General features: G+C 33.7%; 1 protein-coding gene across 1 annotated transcript in view; it reads left to right on the top strand.

The window, feature by feature from the left end:
- GPR124 (G protein-coupled receptor 124) overlaps positions 1-23899 on the top strand; it is a gene marked incomplete at its 3' end in the record, with an annotated part of 51161 nt that overhangs the window by 25906 nt on the left and 1356 nt on the right. Inside the window, exons 5-8 of the mRNA XM_010187135.1 lie at positions 3343-3541; positions 4835-4984; positions 7734-7895; positions 11997-12212. Coding sequence (XP_010185437.1) covers positions 3343-3541; positions 4835-4984; positions 7734-7895; positions 11997-12212 — 727 coding nt within the window. The remainder of the gene's footprint in view (positions 1-3342; positions 3542-4834; positions 4985-7733; positions 7896-11996; positions 12213-23899) is intronic.

Here is a 23899-nt window from a genome sequence, read left to right as displayed (position 1 = left end):
TCATATAATAATATAGATACAGACCTTATTCATGCTTACATGATACTTCAGTGTCAGTTATGAAGATGTCACTTATTTTACTTGTCCTTTTTATGTAATATAATAGGAAGGAGGAGTATTGTGTGATTTTTATGGGAAACGGCAGCTAGTGCTGTGAGACCAGCAGTGGTCTGTGAAAGTCGGAGAGTCTTACTTCTAATTCCTCTGTGTGAGATTATGGAAAGTTTCAAAAGATATAGGCTTTTTTCAGCTAAATGAGAAATGGTACAGAATGGTTCTTGTTCTTTCCTAAATTATAGTATATGATAACACTGCATTAAGACATTAAAAGATTAAATCTTCAGTACTTTTCTAGTCTGTTCCAGTTCTGCTGGTTTTTTTCAGCTGAGATTAGAGGTACCAAATAACATAAAACTGTTAGTAAAATATTTCAGTGAGAGAATCAAAATATCAAGTAAAACTACTTAGTAAAACAAAGAGCTCATCAGAGGTGTGCTTGAGGACACACACAGTTCCACCAATATATCACATCATTAGAAAACACATCTGTCCTCCTATCTGAATCTTAGATTCTGCATGATTTTGCTGACTAAATGTAATTTTGATTTAATCTTTACTTTTATCTACGTAAACCATTGGGGTCTTTTTTCATTTTAATTCCGTAAACTGAAGAAAACGTTAAGAATTCTGTGGAATTTAGCATTGTTTTCAGTTAGCTCTAAAATATCTCAATGATATGCATAAAGCTCTTAAACAAAATATAATTACCTGCTTGACAATAACACTGATGTATGATGGCATTCCCATTGAGAAATCAAGAAGGTAATTTGTTACCAAGTGAATTATAATAAGAATTCAGCTTGAAAAGTTAATGAAAGTAAAAGTAGATGAGAAGTTTCTCTTATACACCAGAACTTTCTGCAAATACTTCTGACCTGAAAGCCTCTCTTCATTTTTAAGTTACCTTTAAAACTTTTTCAAAGGCCTTTTACTATTATTTATTGTGTTTGAATAAAAATAAAGATATGAATTAGAAAGAAGTGAAAAAACTGACTCGCATAATCTGTTTTCTCTTTACTATGACGCTATTTTGTTACATGTTAAACTTGGTCCCAGTGAGTATACTACATTTGCTGAACATATATTTTTATACATATTTAATCCGTATAGATGGATTAATATCCATTAGATAGCTTTTACAGTATCAGCTATAGATTTTTTGTCACAAGAACTGCCATTGTGTTTTCTCATAGTGGATGTGCTTGAATGCATTTTAATGAGGTCTTTAAAAATAGATATACTTCCTATCAGATAACACATACTGAATCTTTTAAATGACAGCTTTATGAAGTTCTTGTTCTTGCCATAAAAATACATCCTGTTCTTCATAAATTAATATATATAAATTCTACAGACTGCACAAACTAACACCAGGGGCATTTTTGTCATTTTATGTAAATCAAAAGAACAGGAGTGCACATTTCTCTCCCAAAAGATCTTCTAGAAATCCATATAAATTTATTTTAAAAATGTATATCAAAAGGATGCTGAGTCCATAGGTTCTTTTGGCATTTGAGGGAATGAATTTAAAATTATAGAGAATTTATCAGGCTCAAACTCAGCATTGGCACTTCATATGGTTCCAAAGATTTATCCCCAGAGATGCAGCTATCACACCAGTAATTTTTCTTATAAAGGTCTTTGAAGTTTTGGTATGTAAGTAGAAAGAGTTGAACCACAAAAGCAAAGCTAGAAAGAACAGTTCTTTTATTGGACAAAAAAAAAACAAAACAAAACAAAAAGAAAAAAGCCTCAACTGTTAGGGAAGTGTGGTTCTTTTAGTTGACCAGCCTAGGTGGTATTTATAATTGCACAATGACAGTCAGAATTAGGCTCTGTAAGTCAGAATGAACTGGCCTTATATTCTAAGAGGTTTTCTCTATGATGGCCATATTTTGCTCATTTTTTGTTTTTCAGCTCTCTGTAAGATCATTCTGAAATGCAAATAGTAAAGTTATGTCCTATCATTCCTATTCATATAGGCCATTCTGCTACCTGTGCTAATACTAGTTTCAGAACTATCTCTTTAGTTTTACTTTTGAGGTAAGTTTCTACTCAGTGTGGCCCAATTGCATTAATGCAAATGTTTTACTAAAAATAAGATTTCAACCCAGAGGCAAAAGGAGAATATAATACTGTACATGTTTTGATTATTTATTTTTTTTGTGAAGCTCCTTTTGTGGTTCATTTTGCATCAATTGTTTTTACACAACAAAATTAATTACTCCAGTGACAGTTATGACAAATAAAAATATTCTGCTGCTTCTCTTTTCTTTGTTTCAAATGAGGAAAACTTACGTAGCCCAAAACCTGTCAGTATATTATGTAACAATGGTCCTGTATTGTATAACTAAGAGGGTCTAATATGTATGTTTGGGCAAAGGTTGATTATCAAGGTGTGGCTTCACTGTCAGGCAGAATATTTTTTATGATTGGGTTCAGTCATTACATCAGTGCAATTAAAGAGCCATATCCTTTCCAGACATGCTGACTTGCCGATGTTATGCTTCTGGTTTTCTTTGATTTCTTCCAATTACCTGGTTCTGCTATGTCCATACTAGCCTGTAATGGATTTGGTAGCAAAAGAAATAGAACCCAGTTGTGCCATTCTAGAGAATGTAGCAGATATACAGAAAAAAGGTTATTGTATAATAGACCCACAAGCTAAACAGGATAATTGTGTCTGCTCTTGATTTATACTTTATTCTCAAAGACTGTTTTGGCATCACACTACATAAAACATGTATAACTAAATAGTTAATTTTTGAGGGCTAGTTGCTTCCTCCTCCATGAGACATAATCTCTGCTGACAACATGTTTATTGGTTTCTGATACATTCAGAGATTTTTGCTTTTCACGGCTTTGTGGCAAAGAGGGCTTTGTAGCATTGGGTCAAAATGCAGAGCAGATTGTCAGGTACATTTTGAGTGTTTACCTTTTACAGCATTTAGTAATAGTAATTTGTGTTTTTTCTTTTTTTTTTTTTTTTTTTTTTTTTTTTTTTGTTTTTTTTCCTTCTTTTTCGGCAAAAATGATTGTAGGGAAAATGCCATCCATATTTTTTTCTTTAACACCAAACACCTTCCTGAAGTTAATGAAGACCAGCCAGACTCAAACCTGTATAATTTTGACAATTTCCAACAAAGCAAAGTAATTCATTATAGAACATAATGAGGTAAAATTTATAATAGCCTTTTTTCTTATATATTCTGTATATTGTTGCTGTAAGTTGCCTTTAAATAAGAAGTTTCACATAATTTTTTATTCTCATGTTGTTCACAGATGGCCCAAAACTTTGGCCGGGATAACTGCTTACCATCCTTGTCTTCAGTATTCATTTAACTCCATTGCCTTTCACAATGGAGCAGAAGAGTCTAAGGCATGGCGTAAATGTAATCGAACTGGACGTTGGGATGAAGAAAACTATTCTGAATGTCCTTATTCACAAGAAGTAACTCAAGTTCTTCATGCTTTTAGTCAGGTAACGTTATGAAAGCCAGACTTTCCCTTCTCTAGTACTGATTTTATTTAATAGTTTGCAAGAAATGTCTGTTCATCCACAAGTTTGGGATAGCTGATCTTTTAAGAAAATGTTTTATTTGAAAGTCAATGTGTTTGTCGGGTAATTGAAGCTGTAGTTGGAACAAGTGCACAGAATATATTGTCTTCATTTAATTTTTTTTTTTCTGGGTGCCTGTAGTCTAGATGACCATTAGTAATGTCGTCAGTGCTTCACTTCAGTTCCTTTTTGTCTTCCCCTCATGCATTTTTACCAGAAAGATGTTAATTTCTCTTAAAGTTCTGTATCACAATTTTGTCAGCTGAAGTGCCTTTCCTTATTGCCATTATCCATGATATATTTAAAAGGACTGCAGAAATGAAGCCTACTTTAGAACACCTTTTTAATATCTTCCAAAAAAGCAGTACATAAATGATTTCTCATTAATAAGTAAAAGAGAGAATGAGATAAAAAAGGAAATGGATAGAGAATAATGAGAAAATAAGAGCATAACAGGTAACAGCATGGAAGATGGCACAGACCTGTAACTGTCGTGCTAACTTTTACAACTTTCAGTTTCCATTATTATTTCTTCCGAATCAGACAACACCACAGGAGGTTTGTTTTCAGATGTGTTCATGCTTAAATAAGAATAATTACTATATTAAGAGAGCCAGTGCTATTATAAGCTAATAAAATAATTAGGAAGGTCTCTAGAATCCAGTCCATTCTCCTGCAAGCAGTGAGGTTAGGCCAGGTTTCTCAGGGCTTTAACCATTCAGGTCTTTAAAACCTCTGAGGATGGAGGCTGCACAACCTCTGGAGGTAACCTGTACAAATGCCTGACTATTCTCATGACATAAAAGATTTTCCTCATAACCAGTCTGAACATCTTTCAACTTACAACCATTATCCCTTGTTCTCCCACCATGCACCAATCTATATATGATCTAAAGATATTGACAAGGCAAGGTTAGTAACTTGGTATAATATTTTATGAGGCCAGTTAGTTATGGTAGAAAAAGTAGACAAAAATCTTCAAAATTTGTTGTCCTGTTGTGGTGGTGGTGTCTTCAGGTGTCAACAATGAAATCTGAGTCCTAATGCTGAAGATACATTCATATGTCCCTGAAATTTATGTCCGTGATACTACTGATGCATATAACTCCATGTGAAATTATAGCAAGCATTATGCAAACGGATGTGATCTCCAGTTTTTAAAAGTGAATGAAGCTAGGTGACTTATTACACCTAACAATTCTGATGTATTTGCAGATGCACATCAATTTGACAACCGTGCTTGAATTTTCCCGCCAGCTGACAGCCTACACAAGAGGTGCTTCCCACTTTGCGGATAAAATGGATGTAATATATTTGGCTTATATAATGGAAAAGTTAGTTGTCTTCGTGGATGAAGTTGGAGATGTAAGATATCTTCTCTTTGCTGAAAAAAAGTATCACTCTAGAAATGAAGTCTTCTCCTATGACCCTATTCTTAATGTATGCAGGCACGCACTGAAGAGTAGCTTCTAAAATTGATTGCTGGTATTCTGATTGCAAATGTTCTCCATGTTGTATGCTCCTTCATGCCAAAAAGGACAACTAAGCCTTCTCATCTGATGGATGAAGGCATTGCTGCTTAGGAATAGAAAGTGGTTTTCAATAAGCCATTTCTGTAATTTTCTTTTTCATTTTAATTTCTACAATGTCTAACATTAGAATGAACTCAAGGAGCCTCTCCATCTGGCCACTGGAGTTACACTCTTGTTTTGTTTTCTCCATTTCATCAGGAGGTTTTCACTGAGTTTTGAAAGCATGTGAAGGGAAGAAAATGTGTCTTAAATGCAACTTCCTAGAGGAACTTCTAGCATAAAGTATAGCATTTTTACAGGGAAATCTAATCGGAGAGTTACACAAGCCCTATGGGAAAAATAGATTTTTACAGAGAACAGCAATGTTCATCATAGTTTTTACTGTTAATTTCCAGAGTAACTGCTTGCATAAAGATTTCATAACCTGTAATTTTTGTACACATGATACCTATAGTTAAAACATTTGTTTTCTTTTGGTTTGGCAATGTTCTTTCCATTCTGGCTTTGGGGATTGTAACAGTTAACATTTTAGTGCCAGTTTGAGAAAGCCTCAAACTTCAATTTCATCATTATGTGCCAAACCTAAAGTGTATTATTAAGTCCTCTCCAAGAATCAAGTTTCAAAGCTACAACTCCTTGTATTTTGGCTCAAAATCCTGATAAGGTTGTACTGCTTTCTGACAAAACAAAAATTTACCATCCAAAAGAAACAGTTGGATTTACCATAAAGCCTCTTTATTTTTCTAGCAGCTAATACATTATCTATTAAAACTGAGCACCAGCTCTAACCTTTTAATTGATTTATTCCACCTTTTAAATAGATTTCGATTTCTGCTTTTGGTATTGAAACATCTCCATCTCCACCACTTATCTCTGCATCTCTTACTTCATAATCTCTTATTATTTTCATAATTCAGAGCATTCCTTTTTCCTTCTTCTTTTTTGAACTTTACACTTTTTCCTTTCTCTCAAGTTTGCTAAGTGGGTTCCTCATTCAGTGAGGTCTTTACTAATACCCATTTCTTAACTCTCACTCATAAGGTACAAAAATATATGTGAAATTAAAGTGTCAGTAGTTTCTAATATGAGGCTGCACTCATGTAGATATAAATAGGATTGAACTTCACTTAATACAAAGCAACATATGAACAAAGGTATATTAGTTTGGAATTGACTAGCAGCTGAAATTACAGTTATGTAAAACCATTAGAAATTATTGACAATACATACAAAGAGATTTTTTGTAATTTACCATTTAATTATAATATAAATTACTTCCTTTTCATATTTCTCTCCTTTTGTATATTTATGGGCTATTGTTCTGCCCTCAGTAAGTTACTGCTTAGCTGGTTGGTGTATGATTTAATCGTTTCTCATAAATCACTCCAGTCTCTTAATGTGTTTTATTATTATTCATTGTATCTGTAACTCTGTTTGTCACATTGTCAAAAGCCATCTAGAATTACCTAGTAATTATGTTCTCAAAAATAGATTATACATTTCAGGAACAGTCACATAAAATTTCACATATCGTCTCATTATTTCTGGGAAAACCATGTGGAAAATGAAGAGCTAACTTCAGAACCTCAGTCATTCCTGTTGCTGCATTTCTTTTTTGCTTCCCCCTGAATTATCTATGTATTTGCCCTGTTTTTCTGTTTCTATTAGTTTCACTTGTTAGTCTATTTAACTTTTCTTTAGCTATACTTGTCTCAGTATTTTTTTTCTCTTTCATATATCCTTTTCTTCAGGTTTATTTTGGACTACCTGCTATATCTTTATCATATCTTTGTCTTTAAAATTAATGGAAATGTTAATTTTGAAATCTCACTGAAGTTTTAGAATTTTAAAAACTAAATATTTTAATTTCAATTTGAAATAATCACCAAAATATTCAGAGTTATGTTTATTCTTTCTACATGTAATATACTAATAAAAATTTGAAACACATAGTCATACTTACCAAAATCTGCAAAATGTCATCTAGCAAAACAAAGATTTGTCACTTTGGGTTTGCCACAAGAGTGAATTAAAATATGAAAAGCTATAATCCCACACTTTCTGTATAGCAAATGAGATGATACAGGTTTGTATCAGCACTTGAGTTGTATCTCAAGTTTACCCCAGTATGTCTGTAACAAAAATATATTTCAAATATATTTTCCCTCTTTTTATTCTTTTTTCCCCAAAGATCCTTTTATTAAACATGAAGCAGTTCTTTAGATAGCTGTGGTCAATTTTAATTAGTTTAAGAAAGAGGATGATAATTCTGGGATTTCATTTATCGCCCAATGACAGACATTTCTTGTAGTGTATCTTGAAGATAAGCTTTAAAATTATGAACAAAAAAGCTTTTCCTTGAAGTCAGTTGCACTTTTCTTTTCTTGGTCTTTATTTTTCAATCCATTTAATTTCCTTAATAGAATCAAAACTGTCTTCGAACTAATGATGGCTACTAATAGAAATAAGGTGCTTGCTTTCAGTTGTACTCTTGTGTACTCTTTTCCTACTTTTGTGAATTTTCCAAGTAATACCATTTTTGGCTTTTTGTTGTTTTTTTGTTGGTTTTTTTCCTTTTCCAGATTGGGAATGCACTTATTGAAATTGCAAGCAATATAATGCTTGTCGATGACCATGTGTTGTGGATGTCTCAAAAAGAAGACAAAGCCTGTACCAGGATTGTACGATGTGTGGAACACATTGCAAGTCAAATACTGACCAGCAATATTCAAGTTATATCAAAGGTATTTTATAAAATTACGAAGTCTTTTCTCAGAATTTATTTTTAAAATCACATTTTTCCTCACAATTTTTACAACCCTTTAGTATACAGAGAAGTGAGATTGTGAAAGCCAGATACACCGCATAGACAATTTTTGTACATTTACTTGGGTTCTGTGGTTTATTTATTTTTTCTTTTCCTGTATTCTATTTGGAAGATTGAAATATTTTTACTATCACTGTTGGTATTAAAAAGTGTTTTTTCTTGACTTTGATTTATTGTATTTATTCTTATAGTAGACTGTTCACAAGAGTATCTTTCCAGAGTTCTTACTATTCACTCAGTTCATATTGTTCTTCTCACTGTAGTATATGGGTTTATTTTGAAAGGTCTAAGTTGAGTGAGTGAAATTTTTAATAAGAGAAAAGATCACATGCTCCCTTGTTGCCTGAAGACTTTTTTGCCTTTCAGGAGTCTATCAATACTTGCTTAAAATATTTAGAAAATGATAAAAAGGTGTATCTTGTCATAAAGTTTACTAATTTGTGGTAAAGGTAAAAACCTTTTTGCTATGCCTTATTTTTTTACTTCTTATAGTTTTCTGTAGAAGAATTAGCTTACGGTTGAGTATAATTTGTAAATAAACAAAGCTGTGGAGTTTTTCCGATGTCATCTCACGCAATACCAAACACTTCTGTCTGTTCCTTTGGGAGGCCAGCCAGTGGACTCTCTCAAAGAAATTGCATCTGCTTTCTTTATTTTAAACAACAGCAAAAAAAAATTCCCCAAACTCCTGTCAGTCATGTAACATATACATGGCTGTGTTCCTTGTACATTGAAAAGCTACTTGGAAGCCATGACTGTTACACCACATCATTTTTGGAAGACAAAATTATTTTTCCAGTTCCATGAGGTTGTGAAATGACCAATTTCAAGGTCAGAAAAACACTAGAATGGATACCTTCATTTAGGTCTTCTTAAGTCTCCCTTGCTGTCAAGTGGTGTACAAGACATGTTGCAGGAAGAATGACCAGTAGGAGCTTTTAAATGCTAGATAATTTCATATTTATGTATAAAATAATATATACTCAATGTTTCCTATAACGATCATATAACAGTAAAACAAATAAGATGTTATTCTGCTGTATGGTGTTTAAAATCTCAGAGAAGTCATATAGACAAACGGTGCTTCTCAGGATGCTGTGAGGGCTGGGGCTTCCCCAGCAATGACCTGTCCTACTGATCCCACCCAAAGTGGGGCAGACCGGGAGCCACTGGGGCACCCCCAGCCCAGGGACATGTCCTCAGTGGTGGTGATGAGGCCAGGCGAGGAACGCAAAGCAGCACATCAAGCCTGGTGATGGTAACCAGGCTCAGTCATGGCCTGGTAGTTGCCAGGCCAGCCTGTGGTGAGGAGTCCAGCCCCAGGTCAATGGTGGGCCTGGGGCAAGAGGACTGGTGGCCAGGCTGTGACACAGCCACCATGGAGTTTGAGACTTTGGAGAAGCCTCAGCTTGACACTGGGCCAGAGGAAAGGGGATGGAAGCCCCCTTAGAGGCCCTGGGTGCAGCCAGTGATGTGGGTGGGTGCCCTGGGCAACTGAGAGCTCCCAGTGTGAGTCTGTATCTCTCAGCAATCCCAAATTAATTTCTATTCAGTATTGTTCTGAGGTGCTTCTTTGTTCCTGCTTTTATTTTATTTCTGTGTATCCCTGTCAGATGTGCAGATTGAAAGGGAAGACTTCCAGCTGATGATAAAACTTATCTCAAGGGTCCTGTGTTAGGTGTGTGTAGTAGTTTTCAAATCCACCTCTGAAGAGTTTTCATTTCATTCTCCAGCTGGTGAGACTGTCAGATTATTTTAGGCTAATTGCAATGTGGCTTTTTTTTTATGTGCTCTCAGTCTTTGCAGCCTTCGGTACTGCTCTCAACTTACCCAGGTAACAATCCTCTTTGGCCCTTCTGCTGAGTGTTGCCCTTATCTGAGGCTCAGGAAATGTACACCAAATTATCATTCTCTGTATCTGTACTGCTTAAAGACAAGATTAGCTTGTGGCTTTTCATAACATGTACTTGACTGTGGCTTGTTTCCATGGATAATTTTGCTCTGAGTTAATCTCTATCCATTTTGTAGCTCACTTTACAATCCTACATAATGAACGCTGTTTTACCTTGCATTACCTTGCGTCTATTTCTGTATGCTGAGAATGGCGTGTTCGCACTGTTTGAACATTGTTGAGCCATTACAGGTATATTTTGAGAGCGGAAAACTCCAAGCGTTTAAAGAATTTAATATTAAAAATTTTAAAAATAGATGTCACTTGAATCGTTATTACCACATTATCTAGCAAACATCTTATTCACCATCAGCTCACAAATGTGAAATAGGGAATTAGTGTTATGCCAATTCTACAGAAGGAAATATGAAGTTATGAATAATTAAGTGGCTTTTCCCAAGATTAAGTAAAACCTGTTACCACACAAGAGTTTTAACTGAGTCATGTAGCTTGATTCCCATGATATGTATAATAGTATTCTGTGAGCAGTAAATTTTTTAACTCCTTGAAGGGCTATCTGCCGGTGGATTAAAATTTTTTCAAGTAAACCTAGGTTTAGGTTATAGGAGTTTTCAATGAACTGCCACTGGATTTTTATTACAAAAATTACTTGATTCTTAATGACCTTTGGCATTTTTATTCAAGTGTGGAAAAAGATCACCTTCAGGCAAGACAGAAGAGGTGGAAATTTAATCTAAAAAAAGGATGTTTAGGAATTTAGAAACAAATGACAATCTTTAAGCTACTTTTACTTTAAAAGTAATTATATAAACATAATATAGTAAACATACAAACTAATAAATGGTTTACTGTATTAATATAGTAAACATATAAAAGTAATAGAGTAATTATATATATAAAAACTGTAAAAAATATACTGAAAGCTTCTGAATTTTGTCTCATTTCAAGAAAAATTAAAAGAAATTGCTGAATGATACTTCAGTACTTTCACTTTGGACATATGCAGAATCGTCAGTGACTGAAGAAGGTGCATTTGAAAACCTTTTTGTAAGTTCAAAGGAGGACCAGTAAGTCATGCACTGTGTCTCATGTTAAGATTTTATTTTTTTTTTGTGCCATGACTTTTACACATTTAGGCTACCCTGTATCCTGGCCTTATTTTTTTTAATGCAAAATGTTTTCTTTAGATTAATTTATTAATATGAATTAATGTGATTTTTTCTTCAGTGAAGTAATTTCTTGTCAGCACAACTCAAATTCTAAAGGATTCACACCAGTTTTTACTAGATGGATTTAAGGTACTTCTATATTACTAGCTTGTGTAACAGAAGTAAAGTACAGTAATACAAAACTGCCACGTTTTTACACTCTGAGTATCTTTACATTCCAATTGATGTGCAAAATACATATGCACAGATCATTAAACAATCTATGCCTGGAAGCAGAAATTATATAGTCCAATCAGTGTGTTGCCAATCTGAGCTAGTCAGCCTGGTTATAACACGAGCTATTTATCTCATGTACAGGACTGTGCTGAAATGAATATACTAGTTTAAGGATAAAGGAGATGTATATCTCTGCTCTGTGCTACAATCTCCATCCAGACATATCGCCTCACCAAAGGGTAGGCCAAAGACCTACAATGTGGTGTTGCATTGAACCATATAGTCATGTTCAATATTCTAATGGAACAAAATCTGTGAAAAACCAATCTATCCACCCAATAGCTAAGAAGCTTTCCGTTTCATTTCTGAGGTACAAAGCACTTCCTTTTTAGTTTTTTAAATATTTCCTACTACTGCTGTTGCTAGTTATAACTGTTGCTTTAGATCAAGATTGATTCCACTGTAACGGATAATGATACAATTGAAAAACTCATATAATTATAACTGATATAAACTATTATATTCGTAAAGAAGATTCAAGCAAACCCACTATGCAATTGTAGAATTCTAGATCAGTTTTCTTTCTTACTCTGAATATGTATGTGAGCGTGTGCATGCACAATCCTTTATATAGTATATACAGCAAATACACATTGCACATAAAATAATGCAATTATGCTTAATGAGTTAGCAACGTATCTGCTTCTCAATGTTTTCGCAGGTTTCTCATAATATTGCTTTGGAGGCCTTTATGATCAAGCCATCTAGCTTCACAGGAATGACTTGCATTGCCTTCCAGAAACTATCTCCAAATTCTGACAAGTCAGTGGTACATGATTTGGGAAGCTGGGAAGCAAGTCATCATCCTGATCAACATTTGAGTTTCAAGTGCAACACTGGCAATCCAAATGGTTCCTTGTTGAATTCTTCTACCAGGGTAAGTCAGTAAAATTGTGACTATAACTTATCTATTTCAATGTATTTTCAGTAGTACCTTTAAGCAGAATACTGACTTCGAAAATGTATATTTTATGTGTTGTTAGTGTTGTAAACTGGTTAATAATTTCAACGTGTAAGTGGCCTTAAACTGGTGTAGCGTATTTTGTTGTGCTAATGGTTATTCCATTAATGTAATCAGGTGGAGTGCAGGATGTGAATAGAAATGAGTAAATGTCTTGTTCTTTCTGTCTGTCCAGTTATGCAAACATTTCCAGGTGTAAGCAATCTCTTTAAAGTAATTTGGAAATACTCATTTTAGTGAGGTGCTCTCAGGGGATTTTACATTGCAATAATGGTTTTTTTTTAGGGAAATTACTTTTATTTCTACCAAATAATATTACATTCTCTATCTTCTGAACTACAGAGGGAGAGTGTTACATTGGAGTTTTTGAGTAGTAGCCATAGAAAAACAATAATAAAAAAATCATTTTAATAGAATACACTGTTACTATCAAATAATGAAGTGGAGCAATTAAATTTTGATCTAGCAGGAAATGGAATTTTGCATTTGGCTGAGCGTGTTATTAAATTTAAGTATTGCAGAGCTGAATTTTTGTTATCCTTCAGCTCAATCTCAGTTTAATAGGCTTATTTTTTGAAATACTTACTATGACAAAATTATAGCTTTCTGGACAATATTATAAATTTATTGAACTTTGAAAATATTTTGATTGAAGATATTTTCTCTTTGGTCCATCTTCTGTATGGACTATGCAGTCAGTGATATGGTAGTTTGTGCTCTCAGGATCTTCTGGTAAAAAGGAGCCATCTTACTAACAGAAGAACAGGTTAAATTTGTTTCCTGCAGTGGAGTTCATTTCTTCTGTGGACACTGTTAATGTGCCTATCTATAGGAAAGAGAAAGGTGTCTTTAAAAAGAGTTTGACATCTGTAAGACGAAAACCGAATGTCAGAAATCTAAAAGATACAAAATTTCTGCAAGAAGCAACTCTGGAACATTCTGCAGTGTATGGGATAGTATTACTGATATAGAAATATATATAGGATTGCATGAATTGGAAAGTGGGTTTTTTATCAGCTGTACTAATATATTTTGTACTTGTTCAGAAACTGAGTACCACCATTTCTAGTAAGTGTCTCTCTTGAAATTTTGATGGTATCTCCTGTTATAAAGTATTCTCGTCTTGCCTATCAGCATGCATGTGTCAAATACTCAGAGTAAGTTAGAATATTTATTTGAAGTCCCTTTCCAAAATGTTAGCAGAATGTCACAATATAAAGATCTCAGTAAAATCTTTCCTAATGTATTTGGAACCTAGCTGACTTTATGCAACACACAGAAGGGAAACTCTACTGACTAAACAAAGAAAGAAGCTGGGAGAAAGAAAGTAAGCTTACTATCATGCAAAGCAGTTTTGAAGTATGTGATATGTATTTTGACAGAAGTAACTTGATTAGGTGTATCACTGTTTCTCACCTGTATGTTAATTTGTAAATAGTATAGCAGTACAATACAGGAGGTTATAGATTCAGCTAAGATGGGAGAAGACTGAAATAGATGACCACAAACTATTTTAATAATACAATCAAAGCTTTTGTAGTTTACCTGTAGTGATAATTCCTATCAGTGGTAAGAAATGGATTCAAATTTTGTCATTTGTACATAATTTAACCTGATCTGGTTACTATAGGATAGAGAGCCCCCAAAAGGGGAAGAAATATTAAAAGAATAAATCAGTATGTAATAAAATCCAAATAGTTAAAAAAAGAATAAACTTTCAAAATTAAATCATTTAAAATATACTGAAAGCGATCCACCATTCAGAGAAGCTCAGGAGGTAACTCTTAAAATATGCCTATATCCACTTATGGTTCAAATATGTGGTAGGTCTTTTATAGACTACCTTGCAGTGTTTCTAAATACCCTGAAGCAAAATATTATTGCAGTTTGATACACAATTTTTATCTTTAAAACTAATTCTGACTCTGTAGCCGGTAACCAATCTGAAGGGTTGAAAACAATCATTTATCACTATTGCAGATCAAAAGTTTCCTCTGGTAGGACATAGACCCAAATGCCTTCTTTTAGATCTCATTTCTGTTGTTAGTAGGGAGCTTTTGCTGCCTGACTGGATTCTATTGAGTGCAAAAACATGACTCAAATATATATTCCTAGGTTTTGATACAGTGGCATATATTTTGACACAGCGGTTGTTTTCATCTCTGGTTAAGGAGGCTTAAGGGCATCTTCCCAGCCTGAGACTCCAAACTGAGATTCTGTCACAGGAATGCTCTTGAGGCACAGTTCTGTCCCTTGCCCTGGCTGTGGTCTAAGAATATCACAGTAATGACATACCAACAAGGCTGCTATAACATTTGAACTTGAACAATGTGAGAGTATCTTATGAAATTTTAGTGCCATTCTGTATGAATCCAGTGTCTGGTTCCCATTTGATATCAGACCTGAAGCATACTTTGTACCTAATCTCTGTTCCAGCCAGATCCTGTAAACTATCTCTCCAGCATGCAAAGATAATGTTATACAGTTAACCCTTCCTCTGACTCACTAGAATTACTTCAACATAGATGAATTTTTAAACCTCCTGTATTTTCATAATCAAATGTGTGGTTTACAGGGGACTGTAGACTCATGCTTGGACTTTAAGCAAAGTATTTTATTAACATAATTTACAGTTTCATCTCAATTGAAAATAATTGTCAAATAAAATGTCTTTTCCTCTCTTTCATTTTTCTCCCAACACATGAATGAATTAGCAAGTCATGTTTCAAGGTTTTAATAATCTATATTTTCACATGTAATTACTGATTTCTGAAATTTGATTTCCTCATAATCTCTATGTATTCCGTTTAACTTTTCAGTTCTATTTATTTCTTATACGCTCTGAGCCAGACTGACCTTTTGATTTGTCAGGTTGTATTACAGGTGATGCCCATGTGATGAAATGTTAAAAGTTAAATTGGTACTATGATAGGTACCAGACATGCTAAGCATGAAAAAAAATTACAGAGTGCGTTGACAAAATCCTATGATTATACCACTTTGAGACGTGATACGATTTTAGAAATATTCTTGTCTCAGACACTTACTGGAAAATATGTAATCAGTATGTAAGAAAAGGTTTTTTTCTTGCATAAAAGAAATTTTTGAATGTCAGGCCATTCAAATAATGTATAAATAATAGTAAGTTCAGATGTAAAAGTTAACAGGAGTGCAGAGAAGAACTTAATGCAAGGTTTTCCAGCAACAAGTGACAAGGCATTTGGGACAGGATAAAGCACAGCGTTAAAAACCCTAAGAGGAATTGTGAAGGGGAAACTTTGAAGGTGCATAAAATAGGTCTTATAATGAAAGTGCCTTTCTTACTATCCACTGTATGTGAAATGTTCAGGATCTCTGTAGATAATTAGTTATATACATTTGGAAGCTGCTTAGTAGAATGTGCAATAATTAACTTTCTCATTAATGCAAAAACTAATTCTTATATAAATAATCATTACAGTTTACACTGCAAGTGTCAAAGCCAGAGTGTAAGATGTGCAGTTACCCAGCTATAGGTTCTGAAATGTTTTCCTACAGTACTTCTGCAAAAACATTTAGTTTTGACTAAGATTTGAGCAATATCTTGACCTCTTTCAGTGAAACAAAAGGAACAACAGCCTTTTAAAATTTCTTTTCTAGCTCTTTAGATCATACATTTTCATTAACAGGGGCCTTCCTCTTGAACTGGCATTTTGAAGTGGCACATACATTCTAATCACCTGTGAACCTGGTTATGGAAAGTACTTTCATTTAAGCATGTGCTTATGGTGCTAACTTCATTGAGCTGCTTATCCATTTAAGATATGTTTTTCCATGCTCGGGATACATGTGCACAGAACTTTTCAAGGCAATAAGATCAGCTAAGGAAATTTAGAATTCAAAGTAATGTGTAAAATTTGTGAACTCAATTAAAATGTAATAAAAAATGAAAATACTTCCTGCAACTTGCAGAGAAGATGGCTACTTTTGATGAATTTTTCTGGTTCAGACTAAATATTCCCCAATTCAAATCTTCTTTCATTCACTTCTACATTAAAAAATTGCTCCAATGTTCTTTAGTCTTCTGAGATCATTCTCATTGAAATGTTCCATAACCACATACACCATATTAACAAGATACCAGCCAATATACCCAACAAAATACTGCTATACTACAGTGTGCAACAGTGTATCATTAGGGTAATTTTGTTGGGTTTTTGTTGTTGTTTTCTAGAGTGTAATAACTAGTAAGTTGATAGGCGTCATAAATGTAGCATGAATTATGTTGGCGTCATCGTTTCCATCATGATTTCCTCTAATTTCCCAGTGCACTTTGCTTCTTAGAGAGCAATACAGCACTTCTCTTATCTGAGTATGTCAGTATCCTAAAGATCAGTACAAGATTATCGCTTTGTTTTTTGTGAATCTGTAGTTTTTACAACTGCAGAAAACAAGCAGTAAAGAAAACACTGCCAAGTGAAGCAGGACACCACCAAACAGAAGATAGTTTCTCAATTTTATGTGTATGGCATATTACAGTAAGACACTGAGCTCAATGCTGGAATACATACTATCATAGCTTATTTAGGTTTCAAAACATTTTTTTCCTGCAAGTATTTTAAAATATGTCATTATTGAACATCCAGATCAAGACATTTCATGTTACAGTTCAGCATTTGCCCTCTTCCTTTTCCTTTGGGTACTGTTTTTGCCCATTTTTCTCTTTTGCCTATTCTTTTCTTATGTATTGTAATACCCAAAGCATTTTGCTATTCTTGTATTGGATACTGATATTAATTTGAGAATTAGCTCTGGCAACTTATGGGAAAGTTTGCTTGTATATAAATTCTGTGTATTGATTTTACAGTAATCATTCTTTCTTCATGAGTAGGTTGTTGGTACCATCACAAAAGGATAGCTTATGTAATGTAGGGATTTTAAAGTTTATTATATTTTACCTGCTCCATTCCTTAATATTCTTTTCTGTGCGGATAATAATTTGCTTGCAGGTGTGTTTAGATTGTGCACTGAGTACTAGCTGTGGAAAAAGCTGAAATGTCTTCTATTCACTTGATCATATAGATTTAATTTCAAAATCAAAATCAGATAAGACAAACTGCCCCTCTAGTTCTTCTTCCAGAATGATCAAATCACACATTTGGGTATTTATACCTCTTACTACTCTTAATTCTCAAACAATGTCTTTATAGATTTATGCCTACTATGACATCTTTAACATTTGTAGTTTATGTTCTCTGTCCAATATACCTTCTTTTCTCTGCACATGCTTCTGTGGTCTTTCATAATGTGGATGGCTATCTTGCTCTTGCAGATCTTTCTAAACATTGAGAAAAAGAAACAATGCCAAAGTAATATTTGTGTATTTGTGACAAATATCAATTATGTTAGGTATACCGAAGGTTTTCTACAATTCTTATATAAATGTAAAAATCATCAGACACCTGGAAGTGTTTTCTGAATTTCATTGTTCATGGTATTGATGTTTCAGAGACATAGATTATGTTTAAAACTTGAAGTTATTTAACTGGCTCCTTTAATGCTAAAGTTTGAACTTCTAACTTGCATATGTATGAAAAAGTCAAAAGAAATCTGAATAGCTTGAAGAGAATAAATACAAGGACAAAAGGACAGTGAAAATTACTGACTTGTATTTGATATAAAATTCTGTTATTTTGGCTGACGTTTACTTTCTTGTGAAACAAGCTTCTGTTCCTGGACAGATATAAACCATATTGATTTCATGTGTGCTGTCAATATATATCTGAGATATATGCTGTCACCACAATGGTTGAGTAAAAGACTCTTTTCTTCTGATTTTCTGCACCATTGCTCTTGTTACATAAAAGTTCTCTTCGGGATTTCCCAAAGGATATTGTAATATTAGGTTCCTTGTTTTAAACTATCAGACTCCTTCATGTGCATTCTACTGTTAAATAATACTTTTTACACTAATTAGGATAAAACACATAAGGAAACCACATTGACAGTGTAACAGTTAATAACACAGTACATTAGTTGTTAGAACATATTTGAAGTTAACTTAATGGTACGAAGGTAATAATGCACAAGTAGAGTACTGAGTACTAGTTAAATTCCCAGTTCTGCACTGACATTTGAGGAATTATACTCTAAATTTCTTACTATACTAATGATGAACTTTTTACATTTTTATAGAACTATATATACATTGAATATATTCTTAACTACTCTTTTCTAAATATTTTTTTCTGATGCTTGTTTCATTTTCACTGAGGAAGATTGATACCATCTAATAAAACATACTTCAATATCCATTGCCTTTTCCACTAAATGGTTATTTAGCTAATTAATTGTTACCTATTTTTGCTGTTACAAAAGGCATTTCCAATTTCTAAATGGATACTTACAGTAACTGTAGAGGTATGTTTAAAATTATGTTGTTTGGGTTTTTTTCCTGGATTGGTTTGATTCCTGTTGGCTTATGGTGGACCACAAATAGTTTGATGATGACAAGGAGTTTACTAAAACGGGTTGGTTAGGTGATTAGCAGGTGATATGGCTGGAATATTTTTTTTTCTGAATGTGAGTTCTTCTCCTAGAAACTCTAATTGTTTCCTGACTTTGCAGTCTCCAGCTGTATGTGATAATCAGGAGGAAATGGCCAATGGCACAGAGATGAGGAAGTTCCTTTTGGAGGACTCAAACCCTGCTGGTGGCATAAAAATGCTCACTAAAAATTACAGTCTTTTTCCTTACAAAGGTGACAGTGTTGGCTAGAGCTCCTCTTGAGGATCTGCTGTGCTCAGCTCAGTGAAAATGCAGCAGTTTATAAGGTCATGTATCAAAGATTTTATGAGTGGTTTTTGGTTTTGTGGATGTAGAGGAATTAGTCTGTGTGATTTTCTATGTAGTAGTTAGGACACTGTAATTTCTATGTTGTGGGAGTCTTCCAGAGACTATATCTATACATATATATATGTATACACACATAGCTAGATAGATAGTTGTTACTGAATATGTAGTATAAGTCAGCAATGGAATGTGAATTTTCAGTCCAGGAAGTGGATATATTACCTCTGTATTTTAAGTGCTCTGTAGACCTAGGGGTGCAATTATGTAGAATGCTTCTTTTAAAGTAACTTATGAAGACTACTCCATGAAAGGACTATTAGACTTCAGAACTGTCTCCATCACACAGCAAGTAAAATTTGAGTTAAAATATTACTGCAAATATTGCCTTGTTGTTTGCTGTTTATAAGGAAAATATTTAATTGGGCAGAGTGCTGTTTCTGTGGTTTTGGTGAGCTTAGCAGAGAGAAATTCACTCATGATTTTTTTGTTACTTCCAAAAAAAGCATGAAGATACTAGTAGAAATCTGACATTTCTCTTTTCAGGGTAAAAGGATTCAGCATTTCCTTATTTCTTTCTCTGTTATCACTTTGTAGAACTTGGGAGATGTTCTGTATCATAGTGAATCCAGAAATACTGAGCATATTCTGACTCACCAATCTAAACATAGATACAAAATTCTGTGAAGAAATTTTCTTGCAGTAGTTGTTGATGTAATACAGTGATAATCACTGAAAATACATAGATGAAACAATGATGTGTGAGGGGTTTTTTTCCCCCATTTTTTAAAAAAATCAAGGTGAAGTTTTGGCATTATTTACTGTATGATGAGAATGGTAAAGTTGTATGCATCAATGACCACACATGCACATACATCTGCATGTATAGAAACAACTTTATTCTGGAATTTTTGAGCCAGTTTCATGATTTTGCAGACTGAAGTCTTGGTTTCTGTATGTATGAGATTAGCAACAGTTATTCTGGAAGTCATGGTGTGTACATGGACAAGTAATACTATGGATTTACAGTGCCTACAAGCTATTTGAATTTGATCTATTTTCTGTACTTTGGGAATGTCTCCTGAAAAAAAATTACGGAGGGAAAATGAAGTAGAAAAGGGTGAAGGAAGGAGAGTGGAATAATAGTTAACTTAGTAGAATCAGGTTTACAGTCTTTACAGTCCTTCCTCTGCTCTATTAAATCATATATTGTTGGAGGCTGTGGGAAGAGGGAGAGATTGGATGATGGGGAAGGAGAGAGTTGAAACTTTATGGAAAGACTTGTGTTATTAGGAGAGCTGACTGAGACTGTAATTCTTCATTCTTGTCTGCCATTTTAGACTGAAAGTTATGTGTTACATTTTTAAAATAGGATGTAAGAGTGCATGACTACTGTAGCAGCGGGTATCTCAAAGGTGTGCATAGTATTTCTTGAGCACATTTCAATAAAAAATTGATTTTTAACTAAATAAATGTTGATATGCTGATGTGTGTTGATACTGAGAACTTTTCCGATGATATTGATTTATGTATGGTTGACATAATAGATATTCAATATATCAAAGAAAGATTGTATATTAGTTGAACTGTTATTAAGCATAGTACACACAGACCTGAAAAGTACAAATGTGATCATAGCGTAAGTTCCTGACTGTGAGTTATAAAAATCACATCTTCAAAATTCCATAATTCTACATAATAATTAATTCATTATCTTAAATTATTGTTATTGTACACTCAAACTGTCAGTTTACACTTAGAGATGTTAACTGAGTTACTTACTGGTTTTAATGCCAGATTAGATTTTTAATGAAGCACTTATGCTCTGTTTTACAGAGAAAAGAATTCTTAACGGATATTCATTGTATAACTTCATACACAGTAATTCTAAGTGAAGTTAATTTGCTTCATTATCTTTTTTTACGGAATAAAACTCATATGCAGATTTGCTTTGTTTCTAGGAGAACTTAATGATGGAACACAGACAATTAGATTTCCTTAATGAACTTGAGAAAAATGAATGGTTTAAAATGACTCTTCATCCAGGCTTTGTACCACTTTCTTCTATTGATATCAATGAGCTACTAAAAAGTAATTTGAAAAAATACTAATTAGAAGTTGAGATTGTACTTACAATAGCTAGAAAGATTCAGTACTTCAGTAAGAAACTTGAATTGAATGTTCCTTCAAATGTTAGTGAAAAGTGTTGAAAAATGAAATCTAGGAATAGAAGCAGAGCCACAAAGGGTCAGTCCAAAGCTCAATTTAGCTTTGTTTCCTGCCTCTAGTAGGAGTCTAATAACCTAGATGCTTTGGGAGATAGATATATAGAGAAAAGGAAACGCAGTGATACTTTTCTTTCATAGCCACCTTTGTGTGCCTTATGAATTTCCTCAACAGACTGTATTTAGAAGCTTGTCAATACAGGAAATTGGTTCCTTCTTTGAAGGAAAATAATGTCTGAAGTTTTGAGGCATCTTAATGGATTAGGTCTTACAGTACCACACTTGTTTTTATTTGCTCACTGAATTATATTATATGTGTTCTTAGATGTAGAAATCATTCTCTTAACGTACCGTGAATGCAAATGTAAGAAAACTGAGAACAGGGGTGATGATGATTGTTAAAAAGCTCACATCTGTTAACATTCTCTCTGTGTGCATACATATCCATACACTATCAACCTGCAGTCCTGGAGGTTTTCTTTAATTAATCCTTTAACTGATTTTTTTCATACATCCTAGGTTACTGTTCAAAAGAAAAAAAAAAAGTTGGTCAATTGTTTTAGATCAAAACAGGCTGGAGGCTATGAATTATAGATAGACAAGATAACACTGAATTGTATTATTTTGCTAAATTTAGATTAAAGGCCCTCAGACCAGAAGTCTGATGAACCAAAACTGAAAAACACAGTGGCTAATTCAATATGTACAGGTCATACAGTAGATTTAACAGCTGTGTACTGTATGCTTCACTGACCAGCACATGCCGCTACTCTAAAAGAAAAAGAGTAAGCTTAGGACTTGACACTTTAAAAAAAAAATATATAATAAAAAAATCACATTTCTGTGACATTGTTACAGAAAGCCTCCTATATTTCATAAGCTTACTTTGATCAGTACTGTGTAAAGTATCTAACAGATTTGAAACTCTTACTAAATATAGTCTATCAAAGTTGCATATAATTATCAGACTCATTGAGCTGAAGAGTTATTTACAGCTATGTTGCGTTTCTTGAGCCTTTATTGTGGCACTTCTAATGACAGGAGTCATCTACTGAAATGCCACAGAACATCAAATATACTATTTAAGTGGTACTGTTCATTTAAATGTGTACGCTATTAATTTCCACATAAAATAGGATTACATATATATTCCAGACTACTTTAATTAACAGCTCCTGTTTACCAGAACAATGATTTTCAGTCTCTGTGGGCTTTCAACGTACTTGATTTATTTGGCTTCTGTATTTTAATCCTTCCTTTTCAGTAATTTCATGTATGATTTTAGTGAAGTTTGTAGTAAGTAAATGTCTAATGGGAGTATGTCAATGTATGTAGGGTAATTGAAGTAAAGTGCATCTTACCCTTAGAGTTCTGTCAAATAACAAATCAAATCAAGTGGCAGAATGAAGCTTCAGCATTAAGTTTTCCTCCACAGTGCAATCACTAGAGTTTCTTTAGGGAAGAAACTTTCGAAAAGGATCAGACTCACTGGCTACCTTTTGCTACAGTGGTTCTCAGTGTTTTGGTTCTTGAGGATTCATTAAAGTGTGAATAACTCTAGATGTAACTGAAAAGTATTAGTGAATGTTAAAATCTATTGATAGCTGAATATCTGCAATAAATACTCAGCCTACTGCTGTACTACTGGGGCTTAATTTACCATTGTATAATCCCAGTGGAATCACTGCACTGATAAAGGAGTCTGCATTTAGTTTTGCTAATCATCTGTGAATTTCTGGAAATACCTTACCCAGTTTATCGCTGCTTTTTTTTTTTTTTTTTTTTTAAAAGCAAACATAAAGTGATTAGGGCGCTATTTTATACCTTCATTTTAGAAACAATAAAAGGTCATCATTTTCTTTCAGCATTAGGCTCAGGGATGCTTTAATATATGTCAAACTTAAATCATCACTAAAAGTAAGATAATTCAGGAATTATTGAGACAATATAAGCATGAGCTATTAACCAGTTGCTTCTCTGAATTATCTGCTCATCCTTGATAGGTGGTAATGTATTTGTTCAGGCTTATGCTAGTAGTTCTTTATGTAGTAGACATGGCCTTGCAACCCTACTTCTGAAGCACTATTGTCACTAAGAAGATTAGGGTATCTAGATGATGATTTTCTTTACAATGTGCCTTCCATTTTCAGGAACATTTATACAGTTGATATGAGCTACCATCTGTTTGCTGATTTTGCAGTATCCTTGAAAGTAGTACAATAGTAAAATTGGTTTGCCTTGGTTGGCTAATAATTATTAGGACCTGAGAATAAACTTTTAAATGAAATGGGTCGTCTGCAAATGGGCTGTGGGTGGGAGAATCAAAAAATGAAATATGCGTTCTGTAGGCAAAATGCACAGATGCTTCATGTGAAGTTGTTACATAACCTGAAGAGTCAGGGAGGAGGTGTTTGTTCAGCTCAGTGAACAAGTACTGGAGTGCGGTTCACAACTCTAGGACACTAAATTAAACATCATCAATGCAAGAATGGAACAGGCTACAAATTTCATGTACAGTTATGATGATGTCTTCACACAACTATGAAGAAG

Source organism: Mesitornis unicolor, unplaced genomic scaffold, assembly GCF_000695765.1.
Source record: "Mesitornis unicolor isolate BGI_N332 unplaced genomic scaffold, ASM69576v1 scaffold35796, whole genome shotgun sequence".
NCBI classification, from domain to species: domain Eukaryota; kingdom Metazoa; phylum Chordata; class Aves; order Mesitornithiformes; family Mesitornithidae; genus Mesitornis; species Mesitornis unicolor.
The sequence above is the reverse complement of the archived record's forward strand: the minus strand, read 5'-3'. Positions and strand labels throughout refer to the sequence as shown.